At 36.2% G+C, this 16,410-nt stretch overlaps 1 protein-coding gene across 1 annotated transcript; it reads left to right on the top strand.

Moving 5' to 3' along the window:
- Nucleotides 1-236: 236 nt before the first annotated feature.
- Nucleotides 237-14,885, top strand: LOC129261372 (uncharacterized). Its single transcript, XM_064106997.1, has 8 exons — nt 237-263; nt 5,233-5,372; nt 6,238-6,322; nt 6,750-6,918; nt 7,804-7,988; nt 8,465-8,612; nt 10,295-10,429; nt 11,944-14,885. Exons 2-7 carry the CDS (start codon nt 5,287-5,289, stop codon nt 10,396-10,398), a joined length of 777 nt encoding a protein of 258 aa, XP_063963067.1. The 5' UTR covers nt 237-263; nt 5,233-5,286; the 3' UTR covers nt 10,399-10,429; nt 11,944-14,885.
- Nucleotides 14,886-16,410: the final 1,525 nt, after the last annotated feature.

Genomic DNA, 16,410 nt, shown 5'->3' with positions numbered 1-16,410 from the left:
TGTCCCCCGTTTCAGAAACCGGGGCCGCACATCCCTACCAAACCCAAAGTTGAGTGCCCCCCCCCCCCCCCCCCCCGACAAAATGACGTGGATGCTGAAAATTTTTGATACGTATTCTCTTCAAAATGACGTTGTCTTCGATGAAACATTTCATTGGTCAAACTTGTTGACTGACGTCACCGCGCCGGCCGCGCGCGCAGCTAGCGCAGCGCAGCGCAGACGATCATTTGAAATCAGTCGCCATATCATGAGTGTATACCGCGGTAAGTTATCCAGTTTAATCTGTAAGATATTACATGATTTTGTCGGTGAAGTAGTTTTATTTTTATATGTATTAATATGCTCTATTCTCTTGAACAAATTTCTTGTATCTGCAACAGTGCCATCATACGATTTTCGGTCAAAATGCAACTCACAAAATGTCAATGCAACTCACAAAATGTCATGTACGATCACTGCGATGCTACTCGATGCACATACGTTATGAATATGATTGATGTACGGTAGCTTAGCCTTAGCCTACTGCATTCGACAGTCTGCATGCAGTTTGCACAATGATTAGTCTGGAATTGATGTTGTTTTATGATGTTCACCCCTGGGCCTGGCCCTGGCCCTGGTCTCGCGGCTAGCACTAGCAGTCTCAGTCATAAGACAGCAAATGGAACTCGAGTAAGTTAGGCTTGGAAGTTGGGCTAGGCTAGGCCTACCTTAGGTCTAACGTTAGGCCTATCTAACTAGTATTAGGCCTAACTTTAGGCCTACTAGGCCTAGTAAGTTATGGTTAGCAATAGCATGTCGAGTCGTCTTGAGCAAGGCAAGGCAAAACAAGGCAGACCCATGTAGGCCTAGCTATAGGCCTAACTGTTATAGTGTTAGATCCCGGCGGGGCCTAGATCTATCTACATTACGAGTATATTCATGAAGCGTGGATTGTATAGGCCCTGAAGGCTAAGGTATTCAGCGATCTCATGCACAAAAATGTCAAGAAGCATATTTTTATTCCAAACCTCATTTCATACTAGGCCTGGGCCCTGACCCAGGCCAAGGCTAGACTAGATCAAGGCCTAGCCCTAGCCTAGCCTAGGCCCAAACTTAGTTTAGGCCTAGGCCTAACTTTAGTATTTGATATTCAATTTTTTTTCAATGAATGCCTAAGTTATGGCTTCACTGTCTTGAAGGTAGCTATAGCCTAGGCCTAGTAGGCCTAACTTAGGCCTACTACTGATTTTTTATACCCCCGCCACACACAAGGTGTGTAACTGTAAGGGGGTAGGCCTAGGCCCTATATAGGAATCACCGTGTGGCCGGGCGGGCGGGCGGTCCGTTGCAGAATCTTGTGGATCAAACTCCCTCAGTTTTTGATCAATTGACTTGAAATTTAATACATGGGTCCATAATGATATGTAGAAGTGCAAGATATATTTTTCGTCAAAGTCGGGAAATGCGTTGCCATGGCAACAGCATTTTTTGAGTGAAATTCATGCAAAAATCTTGTGGATCTAACTCCTCCCTCAGTTTTTGATCAATTGACCTGAAATTTAGTAGGCCTACATAGGTCCATAATGATGTATAGAAGTGCAAGATATATTGTTCATCAAAGTTGAGAATTGCGTTGCCGCGTGGCAACAGCATTTTTTGAATGAAATTCATGCAAAAAATTTGTGGATCTAACTCCTTCCTCAGTTTTTGATCAATTGACCTGAATTTTTAATTAGGCTAGTAGGCTTACATAGGTCCATAATGATGTATAAAAATTCAAGATATATTTTTCGTCAGAGTCGAGAATCGTGTTGCCATGGCAACAGCATTTTTTGAATGAAATTTGTGCAAAATTTTTGTGGATCATACTACTCCCTCAGTTAAGGACCAATTAATTTGAAATTTGGAACATTAAGTCCATATTGATGTGTATAAAATATAAGTGCAAGATATAATTTTCGTCAAAGTCGAGAATTGCGTTGCCATGGCAACAACATTTTAAAATAAAATTGGTGCAAAAATCTTGTGGATCATACTACTCCCTCATTTTTTGACCAATTGATTTGAAATTCGGTGCATGGGTCCATAGTGATATGAAGAAGTGCAAGATATAGGCCTAATAGTTAAAAAAAAAGAAGGTTGCACTGTTGATTGGATTCTCAGTGAAATGTCATTCTTTGATATATCTGATGATGCATAGTTTTTGCCCTAACTGATAGACTTCAAAATATTTCATTTTTTCTTTTCTTTTTGGGGTTATTATAGTGGGATATTATTTTTTATGTAGGTAGAGCGCTGCTGGCGGGGGTAGTATTATTAATCACTGATAGTGATATTTCTAGTTTTTTTATGTAGGCCTAGGCCTATATTATATGCATGCAAAGAGAGTCTTTGGCAAAGTGTCAAGATTGACATTGAGATAAAACTAGCCATCAGTGTCATAACTACCAGGCATGTAGCTGGGGGGGTTGGGGCAGTCACCCCCCAAAAAAAAAACAAAAAAAGGAGAGAGGGAGAAAGGGGGAGAGAGAAAAAAAAATGAAAAAGTAAGAGAAGTTAGGGAAAGGGCAGATGTAGAATCACAACAAAGATTGTCTTCTTTTGCTAATGATTTCAGGAAATTTCAAAGCTTCCACGCTTAGCGCAGGAGGGGGAAACTCAAAGCCTACCAGAAACCTGTGATTTTATTTCAATTCGTTTCAGAAATCAGAGTTTCTCAGTTGGCCTTTCTTGTAGATTTTAGTACTTTATTACTATGTGCTTTGATGAATTATCCCACATTTTAAGAGTAGCCGATTCGAAACATTTTCTAAGCATTATGGATCTTTAAGATTAGGCCTCAATATTTTTATCATAAAGGAAACTCTCTGTTGACATAGTTGTGACTGACTACGCATGTCAACACCTAAAGGCTAAGGGCACAGCCGTCTTGTAAATTCTAGAATAATATAATTAAAATAATGGAATTTCAACAATGAAAATTTCAAAACTCATTTTAGGTGACTTATTGTGGGCTTTTGAGATAGTAGGTCACATATGTAGACCACCCCCCCAAAAAAAGGGCTTGACACACACCTGTCAGGTGGTCAGATGAGGCCAAATAAAAATAATTTCAATTTTTTTTCTCGTCCCCTCCTTCCTTTTTTTGGGGCCGCCTTAATTGCTTTGTTATTTGATATTTTTGTTCTGAAATGATATGAATAAAAATATGAGGACTTCTAGACAATGATATACCAAAAAACATTAATATGCAATTACACCTTGTTTCGATCCTCTGTAGTGTAGTACAAGTGTTACTAAATTTGTGAAGAATGTGTTGAAGTTGACCCAATAGCATTTTTGTGTATTAAAAAAAATCAAATATCAAATAAATAACATGGAACCCCCTCCTCATTTTCGAAAAATCCGGACGAGAAACTAGGAATTGATTTTACTTGGCCTTACCAGTAAAAGTCACTGTCAGGCAATTAGCTTAGTTTGCTGGTCTGATATGACCGATATGTATATTGTCAGGGCTAGTAAAAAAGAACAAATCCGATCGAGGGGGGAAATTAGAGACATTTGCATATATTTACATGTATTTCAACAAATTCTAATTGCAACAGACTTTGTATTCAGGACTTTTTTATTTTCTCAGAATATTATATAAGTGATCTGATAATGAACAAAAATAAAGCCCTGTGTGATTTCAAAAAGATGCAAGTCTACTACCTCCCCTCCCCGGAACTTTAATTCCCAAGGCCATATAACTTGTTTTATAAAGATGTTTGAAACAAGAAAATAAAAAGGCCTCCATCTTTTTGGGGGGCACCGCATATTGAAAATATAGTGCTATAAACCGTAGGTATTCAGAAATTAATTCAATAAAAAACAAAGAGCCCCTCCTATTTTTCCAAAAACCAGAAGAGAACCATTTTTTTTTGTTTTACTTGGCCTTAAAATGTGTTTTTTTTTTTTTGGGGGGGGGTTTGTTGAAAAATTACTGGAAATGAAATATTGTGTGCCTACAAAATCAGATCAGATATTGTCTTTTAAAGCGAGCGTGCATGATTTCGCTCAGTGGCACATCTAAAATGGGTTAAGTCAGAGCAATTTATCGCGGCAAGTCATGTCAGAAGCCACTCCAGAGACATTTTTCAGCAGTGGCAGTACTAAGGGGGGGGGGGGGGGGAGGGGACGAATTCCCCTGGAATTTTTATTTTTGAACACTAAGCTTATAATGCCATGTAGGCCTACAAGAATTTCATATATGTGAGACATAATTTGGTTCCAAGAGCAAATATCGATCGGGGGGGGGGGGGGGAGGGGTACTAAACTTTTGTTTTGGTATGGGTGTGAGATTCGCAGGGCTGAAAATAGGGGCTTAAAGAATGGAAAGGCACCAAAATAGGGGCTCAAAGAACTGATTTTTTTAAACTAATTTTTGGCCCATTTTAAAGCTTGAGAACTCGTTGCCAGTTTTATGTTTACAAGTTCCATTATTGCCCTTGCCTTATAGACAACTGTATTTTTTACCCACACCTATTGATTTTTTATGTTGTAGAAACAGCAGCAACATACAAACCCACCACTCTAATGGTTTTCTCAAAATCGAAAAAATTATGAAATTAGAGGGGATAGTTTCCATCTTATAAATGTTCTTATGTCTCCAGAGACAAATAATTAACATTCCTGTATGAGTGCTTCTTAATTCAGCTCTAGTCTATCATGTCAAATTAAATCAGATAGAAATTTAGTTTGAGCTCTATTTGAGGGGAAAAAATTTAAATAAAAAAGAAATGTGTCTCATAATCGCCCAAGAGTTAAATTTTAGAAAAATTTATACCCAAGGAGTATTAAAATGACATTTTGATGATCAAAAAGTTTGAAGTCACCTGGTGGGTGTTTCATAAAGCTGTTCGTAAGATACGAATGACTTTACGAACGACTGGTGATCCTTTCTTGTGCTCTGTGATATCCCTATGTAATTGAATTATGACCTAAGAACATGTTGGCTGTTTTTTAGAAAAATATGAAATTAATTTAAAAAAAAGGTATGAAAACAATCCCAGAAACTATCGATTTGGATGATGGTACCACATTTAACGATTGTTGGCGCAAAATGAAGAAAAAAAATGTACTAGCTAGGCTCCTTGTTTGTTCCTGTTCCTATAGTATCTCTCTCATATTCTAGATGTGAAGGCCCCGGCACATACATGGATCACTTAAAGCATCCACTTATGACCTTTCTTTGTAATCACTTCTGATCTGCAGGACATACGAGCCATCTTGTCCAAACGGAGAGAGGGGGAGGAGCTTATAAAGGAGATGGAGGAAGGGTGCATCAGCTACAATTCACGAAAATTGATAGTGAACACATTGGTCTCACACCTGATAGAGACATATACAAAGTGGTAAGCTAAAATCCTATGAGCAGAAAAAGGAAATGCTAGCGTATTTAGATGTGCTATACTATGTGGTAGTTTATTTGCTTATTTGCCTTACCAATTGACTCCAGTGATCAAATAGATGTCAAGGATTAAAAGTTTGACCACAGACACATACATACCATTTCAAAAGCAATCCCTTTCTCTTGTAGATGACACAAAAGTTAATTATCAACTTAACTGGTGCATTGCATACCAGAAATAACCAGACACTTGGTATAAAAATTGTATACATGTAATCTTATCTAACAAATTTCACATAAATTTATATTTTTTTACATTTTCATGGCATAATTGAAACTTGTGTGTTGATATTTAAACACAGCTTTTGAATTGTTTATCACATTTACATAACAAATACATGCAATGAGCTGACATTACATGTGTATTATGCAGGTGCTTGGAAATAGTTTGGTGTGATACATACACCTTGCACTGTTTGTCTGCTTTATTAAAGGATGGGAGTTTGGAATTACTAAAATCAGAAAATGGGTGGATCAAAATTTTGCTATATAAAGGATATTCTCAAAGCAGATCACCAATGAAGCAGAAATTCATCAGACTACAATTCAAAGCAGGGAATAATTTTGCTTCCCAGATTTGATTAGAAATTTTTGGAGATGGGAAAATATTTAAAACAAATTATGTACAATCCCATGGAAAAAAAATTGTGACACAAAGTAAATTTTGTGTAGCAGCCCTGCAAAAAAGCAAAGCAAATTGCGATGCGATACTAGGTAATTTATTCCCTGCAAAGAATTGCATTTAATCTCTAATATATATAGCCTTTTAAAACAATATTCTTAAACATTCAATTTTCATTTTTCTAAAGGCCTAAAACAGAGCAAAAATTGGCAATGGCAAAATGCATTGTTACCCAGTTTCCTGCGTTGGACAATGATGATCATGATGCTTACGTAAGTTTTGAGTTCATTATGTTAGTTCATGGCTAGATAAATTGTGTGTAACATTGTTACTTGTTAAAGATAGGATCACCCATTTACAAGCCATGTTCATCATTGACTTTAGGCTCATGATGACCAAGATAACCATTGTTTATACTTAATATCAGCTAATGCTAAATGACCCCCTGAACACGTTATCTGCAGCAGGTTATTATTTACTCAACCAGACAAAAGTGGATGAAACTTGATACAACTGAAAGTCTAAATGCTTAAATCATTGAAAGTACGTTATTGTCTCAGATTGGGCAAGCCTTTATTAAGGTAAATCTGATTGACCGTACAGTTACCCCAAAGGGTAATACAAATTCTTATGAACAGTGATCTCTACTTCTAAAATTCAATAGTTTTGTTTTACTTTTTTTACTCTTTTACTTTAAAGTTGACCTGGTTCACTCCAGCAAGCCAAAACAAAACAAAAGATTCATCAGGTTACATTGAAATGCGGCTAAGGAACGTCAGATATCGTGATCCTGCCAGAACGCCAAAAGAAAGCAACAAGAAAGTGCAAGCAAACTTGCCTAATACAGAAGACCTGGATCTGTCGTCAGGTAAGGAAGAAATATAACAACTGAACATTACATAACCTTAGTTAATTGGTCATGGAGATCTAATAGGGGTATTTGTGTCTGCCAGGGAAGCATACACAGAATTAGTCTCAAATAATACCCATGCATGTGTATAGTGTCTTTTAAAAAGTGGGTTTAAGCAATCATGCTGACACATTCAAGCGACATCTGAATATACAAATTAGTTGCGCTGTAACGAAAATGAGGCAATTTTTCGTATCGATCTGAATGATATTTTGGAGATCTGCGCCACAAGTTCCTTCCTTTTTTTCTGTACCCTTTTTGTTTGTACAAAATAGTGAAATCAGTCAAGAAATATTCAGGGAAGTGGTTAATTCTTGACATCTTAACAAATAAACTCCTAGTGCTTTAAGGCTTCACATGCTTCATCTATTCAGCACCATGCACATTACAGTGTATGAGCCTGGGGGTTGAGCGTGCATCATGCAGGCTGCGACGATTTTTTCTTCACTTGATTGCCTGGTCAGGCAAGCTTGGCCTTAAAACTGCTTGACCTTGCTAACAAGCCGCATAACAAAACGGTCTGTGCAAAGTTAAAAGTCAGAATATGTTTATGGTTTGTAACTATTTAAGACATGTATAATTTTTGGATGTGTGTAACTTAAGTGATAACATTGATGCAAGCTAACTTACGATTTGATATTAATCATTGTTGCCCAAACCAAAAAATGATTGCCCAGGGCAATCAGGCAACCAATTGTCACAGCCTGCCCACATGTTTTATTTCTTGTGTTAATTTTTTACTGTCATCAGGTGAAATGGAACATTTGCTTGTGACTGTCATGACTTATAAATAAACTAAAAAGGCATAATGCATTAACTCCCTGAATTTATTTGCATATTTAGATAGAGATGAGGAAGTAGATGCAAAAATAAAGTGGCTTCAGGACCACAAAGAGCCAAGGCAACAAGTTCGATCATGGATGAGGGATACCTGTAAGGCGAGGGCAGGCTACATTAGAGACAATAAGGACAAACCTGTGCAAGAGCTTTTACTGTTGTTTCCACGTTTAATTGACACAGAAGGAATGGTAAGTTTTCAATGGTACTGACTAGTAAAGTCTTCCTGCTTTTGCAGTAATTCCTGCTTTTTTAATTTATGATTTCCAGCTTGATCTTGCACTTTTATCTAATTTCAGCCCGTTTTGAAGGCTTTTAAAAGCCCAGATTCATTCACATTTTCAGGTTTTTCCTTCAGGCCAGCTTGCATTTCTAAGACGATGGCACAGTTCTGTAATGTGATGTGAAAAAAATAGGGGTGTCTACATAGGGTGGCAAAATATCACAGCTCTCACAGTTCACAACTTATACACTTTTTAGCTCCCTGCGTTCAAATTTTTTGCAGAGCCATTTTTTGACCAGTCAGCTTAGTAAATTATTCAATTTTATGTATATGTAATTCTTGTAGTTTCCACTTTAATAGAGCAAATAGAATGTACAAAACAGGTTTTCTTTATACTAATGACAAAACATAAAACTATTCGATTTTAACTTTGTCTTTATACAGGTTGACCAGGATTTCCGAATTCTTTTCCCACAATCAGCAGATAAGTTATTCCTCACATGGCCGAAATTTTGCAGACATGTCCTGAACTATGCTGAAAAGCAGGTGGATTGGAGGCTATACCTTAACTTCAAAGGTGCTGTTGAAACAGGTAAAATGGTGCTTATGTCTAACAGCTTCACTCTTCTTTCAAACCTACAGTCAGGCCATGCCATGCCCGTCACTTTGACAGGTAACTTCCCTTTTTGACGGGCAAGTAATGAACATTTTATACAAATTCAGCCCATTTTGGACAGGCACTCTTTCAAAAATGAGGGGCAACTCCAAAATTCTAACTAAGGCCCTGCCTACAGTAGTGAATATGCAATTTGAAATCCATTCTACATGTATGTATTATAATAGCTTGGTGAAAACCTGATAATCCAGACTATGATTGTCCCATTTCAGTAAGTGGGATTAATGTTAATGTTAATTAATTAGAGCGATGTGAACTATACCAACATTTTTTACAATTTGCAGTAATAGTAATAAACTACAAATATGTCTGGAAAAGTATTTGTTTCTTTTAAATATGAATATTATTATTAATTCATTTACTTTGTCGTACGAAAACTTGCTTCCTTCATCATATCATTGCTGAGATGATAAAAGCCTTATATCTCAACAAAAAAGTGAAATGTTCAGGAGAGCATAAATACATTAATTGCTTTCAATACAAGATTACAGATCATGTTCATGTAAGTTGCAAGGTTCAGTAAGTTCATTGTACATGTAGGACATAATATTTGCAAATTGAAATGCAAAAGTTTGTCAGAACAAAATCTGAATTAATTAGCAACAACAAAATCTTTTTTAAAGTCATTTTCATCAAAATTTGACATGCAGATCGATTTTTATCATCTCTACGCCAATATTGGGATCTTAAATTTATGCTACTGACATGTACAGTGATTTTAGTATTGAAGGATGAAAATTTTTGTAAAAAATTTGCTATTTCAAGATAACTCTAATTTGACCTCTGCCAACATCATTCTCACCCACCTAAGACTATAATATAACCAATGATATTATAGTCTCATTCACTGGTGTTGAGTCGTATTTGATAACCACCTCTTTATCTCCAATTTGAAATTGTGTGATATGAATGGAGGACAAAGCCCGTGTTTGATGCTGGGAAGGGGGTCTTAGTAAAAGGGTGGGTACGGGGATGTGTGGCCCGAATAGGGTCCTTTTTGGCCTCTCTTGTTTACCTATGGCCCCTTTTTTAAAAATTGGTGTACATATTAATTTTTGAGGAATTTTTCTTTGGTTTACCGATATATTGTCAAAAAGTACTTATTTGCATTCCAATTTACTTGGTATTAAAAAACACTGATTAGTTTTAAAAAGGCCCCTTCCAAAAGCAACAAAAGTAAATGGTTAACACATGGGTTGCAAATTTGCATCTTCTTAGGTTTACTCATCAAAGGGTGGTTGTTGGAAATTTTGGGTGTTCGGGCTGCACATCTGTACTTAACTTTAATCTCAGGTTAGATGTGATAAAATGAGCACAAATTAATCTTAGTCTGTCCTGGAGTTTACTTCTCTGCAGGTGTTTTTGCCGTTGCTATCATGTCACGTTTGCGGCGTCTGTACGCGCTTTCATATGCACTTGTTTGATTCACAACACGCTCCCATAACTGGTTGATGAGCAATTTACTCTTGCTATGCTGCGGCATAAATTGTTCTTGTACAGATGTGACTTTGATGTGAGTTTGAGAGAAAATAAACATTTGGAAGAACTATAATTTAGAAACTTACAAATGTAGTTGTATCTTGTCTCCTATGTTTCAGATGAACAGGAGGTAAACTTATCTCTGCAGGTGTTGCCTATGCTGTTTCCACCGGGAAAGCTAGAAAGGGGCAAAAGGGAGAAGTGGTTCTTCAACGATGGATGAAGCCCGCAAGGCATTCGTGCAGCGCAAAGAGGTGAGGAACAAATTTTATTTTTACTATTTGGCACACACTGTTTCAGACAGATCAAGCAGAAATTAAACAAATACCCAGAGCCTGCTATTAAAAGGACAGGACTGAGATTATTTTAGTGATATTACATAAAACACACAGTGGCTCATTGCAAAGGGTTGTAGCACCTGGGCAAAAAGTAGAAAACGGCTCTCCTACAGTATATCTGGGGCACTCCTATGACTCCATGAAAGCCTAGACAAAAATATGACATTTTGTGAAAGAAACTGCAGTAAACTCCTTTCTGGATGGAATTTTTTATAGTAAAATTTAAATAATTTGACAAGCCCGCTATAGTGCTCTATAAGTTTGAGTCAGTTAAATCAGCTATATGACACAAAAACTAAGCAATTGTGGCAGCAAGGGTATTTACACGTCTGAGACGCATAGTGTGTGTGTGTGGGTGAATTTTCGTCTTTTTTAACCCCCAAAATTTGACATTTGAAAACGTGGATCCGTCAGAAAAATCTGCAAACAGACGTGTTTATTTTGAATCTTCACAGAAAAAATAATCAGTTTTAAGGCTGGTGTCAACCTGTCAATGTTTGAAAAGGTTTTGCTCTGTAAATCAGCCTTAATTATTATTCCTAGTAAATGAGTGCGTTTGTAATCCTATAGGAATATGAAGCTATCCATTATGAGACAATATATGACAGTGCATTTAGCGGTCAACACAGTGAAGCTACACATTATAACTAAACGCGAACTGCTCTACTTGGTTTGGAATATTGTATGTTTGAATAGGGGTGTACATTTTTAAATAAAAATGTTTTTTTTTTTTGGGGGGGGGTGTTGACATCATCTTTGGTTTGAAAATTACTCAAATTTGTGACTGAGAATGAGAATAAAAGATAGAATTAATTGTTTTGCCTGTCATATATCGTCTCATAACGCAGGCGCGGATCCAGGATTTCTGGGGGGGGTTCAAACTGGGAAAATTTTCTGACAATAATTTGAAACCCGACAAGCAAAAAAAAAAGAAAGAAAAAGCTTATCACTCCTTTTTGAAATCTGACAAGCAAAAAAAAAAGTCTTTATTACTCCTTTTTGAAATCTTACAAGAAAAAAAAAAAGGTTATCACTCCCTTTTTTCCCCCGCTCGCCCCCCCCCCCCCCCCGTATCCGCGCCTGTCATAATGGATGGACGTACATTACAAATGATAGTACTGTTCCGTAGTGATTACTAAAAAACCTGAGAAATTAATTTTTAAAAAAATTTCTTTGAAAACTGTTCTGGAGGAAAATATGTTTCAGTGAGAATTGAGTTCAACGAATATTGGCATGTATAGCTGCTGGCTGTATTTCCCTGCATTTATCAGAACTTAGTCTGGCATTCAGTATAGCCCTCCGCTTCACAACCCTCACTACATTTGCCTGTTTTACTAAGATTGAAATGATGCACTAAATATTCCCTCCTTCATTTGTGGATGGTTCTGCTATCTCACTTGTCACCAATTTTATTTGTATTTCATATGCAGATTGGTACAAACATACCAGGCTTCTTGGACCAGAAGACTCAAACACAACCGTTTGTGTTAATTCAAGGTGAAATTGACAAACCAGAACAAGTGTTTGTTGTTGTGGAAAATAGCACCATCCCATGTACAAGTCTCCTGAAAGGAATTGATATATGCATGAAACTAGTGTATATCCTTGATATGGATTATGCTTGGCAATGTCAACATGTTTGGGACTTTCTGCAGAAGAATGTTTACAAACTTGGGCAGGTGAAAGGTAGAGGTACCTCAGTTCCAGCAGTAACACTTCTCAAAACCTATCTAGAAAACAAGGTAAAAGAAGTTTAGGGAGGCATATGTTTGTACAACACATTTAGGTGAATTGGTGTATTTAAGCCTAATGGATGTACCTATAGTGTTCTGATTTTTGTAGCTTTAAGAAGTGGTAATCTTTGATAGGTAAATAACTTGCATCATTTGTGAAGACAAATCCATGCACTCACAGTTAGTGATTTGTTGATACTTTCTTAACCAGACAGCAATTACAACCAACATCAAAGTAGGAGTGCATTGATTTGTCTAATTTTAATTTCAGTGCCATAATGTTTGGGATTTCTTAATTGCAAACGAATGTATACACACTGTGGCAGGGGAAAGGCAGAGGTACCTCAATGCCAGCAGTAACGCGTCTTGTAGAAAACAAAGTAGAAGAATGATATGAAAGTAGGCTTTTTCTTTTGAGAAATGAATGTTGTGCTACAAACACTACTTCTCAATATATTCAGGTATGCTGTAGGTGTGCATTTTGTATCTAACTGTGTATAATTTTACCAAATTTAGGTGTGCTGAAAATCGCACACCTCAAGACTATTTTAGGTGTGCTATCGAACTTGTACGCCTCAAATGAAAAAGCCTGATGAAAGTTTAAACTTCAACAAGTACTACATAAGTACTACGCTCACCTGGAACATTTTCACTAGTCCAACATATTAGCGCAGTGATACCTGTCTAAAAACGGCAACCTCATCTGGTATAACATCATAAAAGATTACATCATGAAAACATTACAATGTTGCTCCACCTGGCCCCTTGGGTAAAAGAAAATTGAAAAGATGTACATATTGTTTTTTGTATGATGTCATACCAGTTGTAGACAGGTATCACAGCACCTCTGTCTGCAGAAGATTAGCGTAAAACTTATTAACTAGTGTTGAAGTTCAAACTTCGTATTATGTTAAATATCACTACGTATGAATATCTACTCGGATATAAGATTATAAAAAGTGTAGGAAGGCATATCTTTTCGCAACACATTTATGTGATTTATCTTTTAAAAACTGATGCTTGTCAGTGCCAACATGTTTGGGATTTTTTACTGGGCAGGGAAAAGACAGCGGTACCTCAGTGCCAGCAATAACAGCCTATATATAGAAACAAGGTAAAGAGGTTAAAGTGCGTAGCCTACTGGGTTGTATATATGTGTTAGGGTTTTTGTAGCTTTAGAAGTATTTATCATAAATAGGTAAATAACATGAAATAACAGAGAGAAATGTGGAGGCAAGCACATTGTGCAAATGCCAACATTTAAAGAAAGAATGCAACCAAAAGTAACAAGTTTTGTTTACCAGCATAAGTAGACAAAACTTGTTTTCATTTGAAAATTGGGCTGGAAGTATTAAAGAAGCGAGTATTGGACCATTCTCATAACTGGCAAGTTCAAAAGAAATTTTTGTTTTCTAAAAATCTCACAATATTGCTTGAAATTGTTGTACAGATGTATAGATACAGATTTTTTTTTTTCAGATTGGTCAAGTTCAGTGAATTAAGGGTGAAAATCAATCACAAATGTCAACAATTTTCTTGTGCAATAATGTTCTTGCACCCAAACCCCTACTTGTGAAGTCAAGTGGGTAAGTCATTCAAGTTGTATTTTTAAGGAGGTAGGGCAACCAAAACAAAAATTTAGCATGTTTTATGCGCTGTCTCAAAATATCACCTCTTTTTTTTTAGAAAAATGAGATATGCATCTTAAAGCAAATTATCTGAAAACCTAAAAATGACATTGATATTCATATTCAGGCCAAATCAGTGATTTTTTTTGAAAAACTCACATGATTTAAATCATGATTTAAATCGACATGATTTAAATCAAACAACCCTGGATGGGTTCTTCATGAGAAGTAGATTACAAATTTCTCAGGATGGCAATTGAAAGTTTGTATTGCTCACACCAAAGAGAAACCATAAATTCTAAATTTAAAGACACTTTTAAAAATGCAGCTGTTGAATGCCAGTAAATCAGGACTCAAACCAGAGAAACCGTTCGATTTTGTCGCCGCCTCAGAAAAAAATATCTCAAACTTTTAACATTTTAACATTTAAAAAATTTTAAAATTTTAACATTAAAATTTATCATTTTAACATTTAAAAAATGCAAAATCTGGTTTTAGCTAATCTCAAGCATGTAACTTTATACAACCTATTCCTTTGTCCTTAAAGGGCAAGTCCACCACAACAAAAAGATGATTTGAATAAAAAGAGAAATATCAAACCAGCATAACGCTGAAAATTTCATCAACATTGGATTTAAAATAAGAAAGTTATGACATTTTAAAGTTTCGCATAATTTCACAAAACAGTTATATGCACATCCTGGTCAGTATGCAAATGAGGGAACTGATGTGGTCATCCACTCGCTATTTCTTTTGTATTTTTATTATATGAAATATGAAATATCGTAATTTTTTTCTATATTACAAGTTTTAAAAGGGCTTGACTCCTTCCTACATGTGGGGAATCCACTTCTGCAACATACTGCAATTAAACAAAGAGCTCCCTTATTGACAAAACTACAAAATTTGAAAATATTCTATATTTCATATAATAAAATACAAAAGAAATAGTGAGTGGGTGACGTCATCGGTCCATGCTGACCAGGATGTGCATATAACTGTTTTGTGAAATTAAGCAAACTTTAAAATTTCATAACTTTTTTATTTCAAATCTGATTTTGATGAAATTTTCAGCGTTATGCTTGTTTAATTTTTTTTCTTTTGATTCAAATGAACTTTTTGTTGGGGTCGACTTGCCCTTTAAAAGGAGATGTTAACCTAGAGCTGTGAATGCTTTGTATACCAGATGTAGCTCGAGAATTGCAAACCCTATTTTTGTGGAAACAATTCTTACTATGAGAAAGCTTTACAATGGCTTAAAGGCATTGGTCAACATGGTGTTCAATTTTAAAAATCTGAGCTGCATGTTCTTACATGTATGCTATCAGGATGTCTATTGCCAATTACGTCTTACCCCCGTTTGGGAACGGACCGCAGTTCGGATTGCAAACTGCGGTATTTCACCCCATTTTGCGTTTGAAAATCTAAAACATCATTTCCAAGCCCTGGGGGTCGTTTCATAAAGCTGTTCGTAAGTTAAGAGCGACTTTAACAACGACTGGTGATCATCGCCAATTGTACCATTTACCGCAAGACATGATCACCAGTCGCTCTTAACTTACGAACAGCTTTATGAAACACCCGCCTGATCACCCCGCTTGGCCAGGTAATCCCCACAGGCCAGATTATGAGCGTTGAGCCAAGGACGAAATGATAACAACAGCTGTGCTATTACGTAAGTCTTCTCTGCCTGTAGAAGGACCTTCGGAATTAAATTATTGTATTCGATATTTAATCACGTTTTCAAAGGCATATTGTATTCAGAAATTCAATGCTAGCCCATTTTCAGTTTCGAACAAAGAAAATCAACCTCGAAATAAGGAAAGTAAGTGAATAAAAAATGGCGACATGTTTTCCCGGACCGCACTCGGGCTGTTGTGTTATCTTCGGACCGAGGTCAAGAAACAGGTGTTTTGATACTTACATTGCATGCCTGGGGCAGTAGGGTTTTCGTACTTGGAGAAGAGGGGTATAGTGTTATCAAACAGAGCTCTTTCGTCATATATAGAAATGAACCTGAGGGGGGGGGGGGATGCTTGAAGTTTTATCATTTACAGAAAAAACTTTTTAAAATTGGATAACTTCAACTTATCATCCCATGACTACTGTGCAGGAATTATTGTCTTACACTACATAATAAACATAATGTTCATAGATCATGTCTTGATAGTGAATATGTGACTTTCTTTTGTTTTTACTTATGTAATATACCTTTCTATAATTTGTTATGTTTTTTATATTGTTAATGTTACCAATTCCTGAATTTGGTGTTGCAATAAAATGTGTTATATGTGAAAGCTAACACTGATGATTCTCCTGTTTTCTTTATGTGTGTATGACAATGATTCTATTCATTTTGAACAGGATTCTATTCATTCTTGAATAGAAAGACTACTCATTCTTGAATAGGAATACTATTTAACTTTGAATAGGGTATATTCCAATTTAACAAGAGGATGAAACTGATTCTATTCATTTTTAATAGGATTCTATTCATTCTTGAATAGGAAAACTATTTAACTTTGAATAGAATACA

Source organism: Lytechinus pictus, chromosome 11, assembly GCF_037042905.1.
Source record: "Lytechinus pictus isolate F3 Inbred chromosome 11, Lp3.0, whole genome shotgun sequence".
In the NCBI taxonomy this organism is placed as follows: domain Eukaryota; kingdom Metazoa; phylum Echinodermata; class Echinoidea; order Temnopleuroida; family Toxopneustidae; genus Lytechinus; species Lytechinus pictus.
This window is presented reverse-complemented; position numbering and strand designations above follow the sequence as displayed.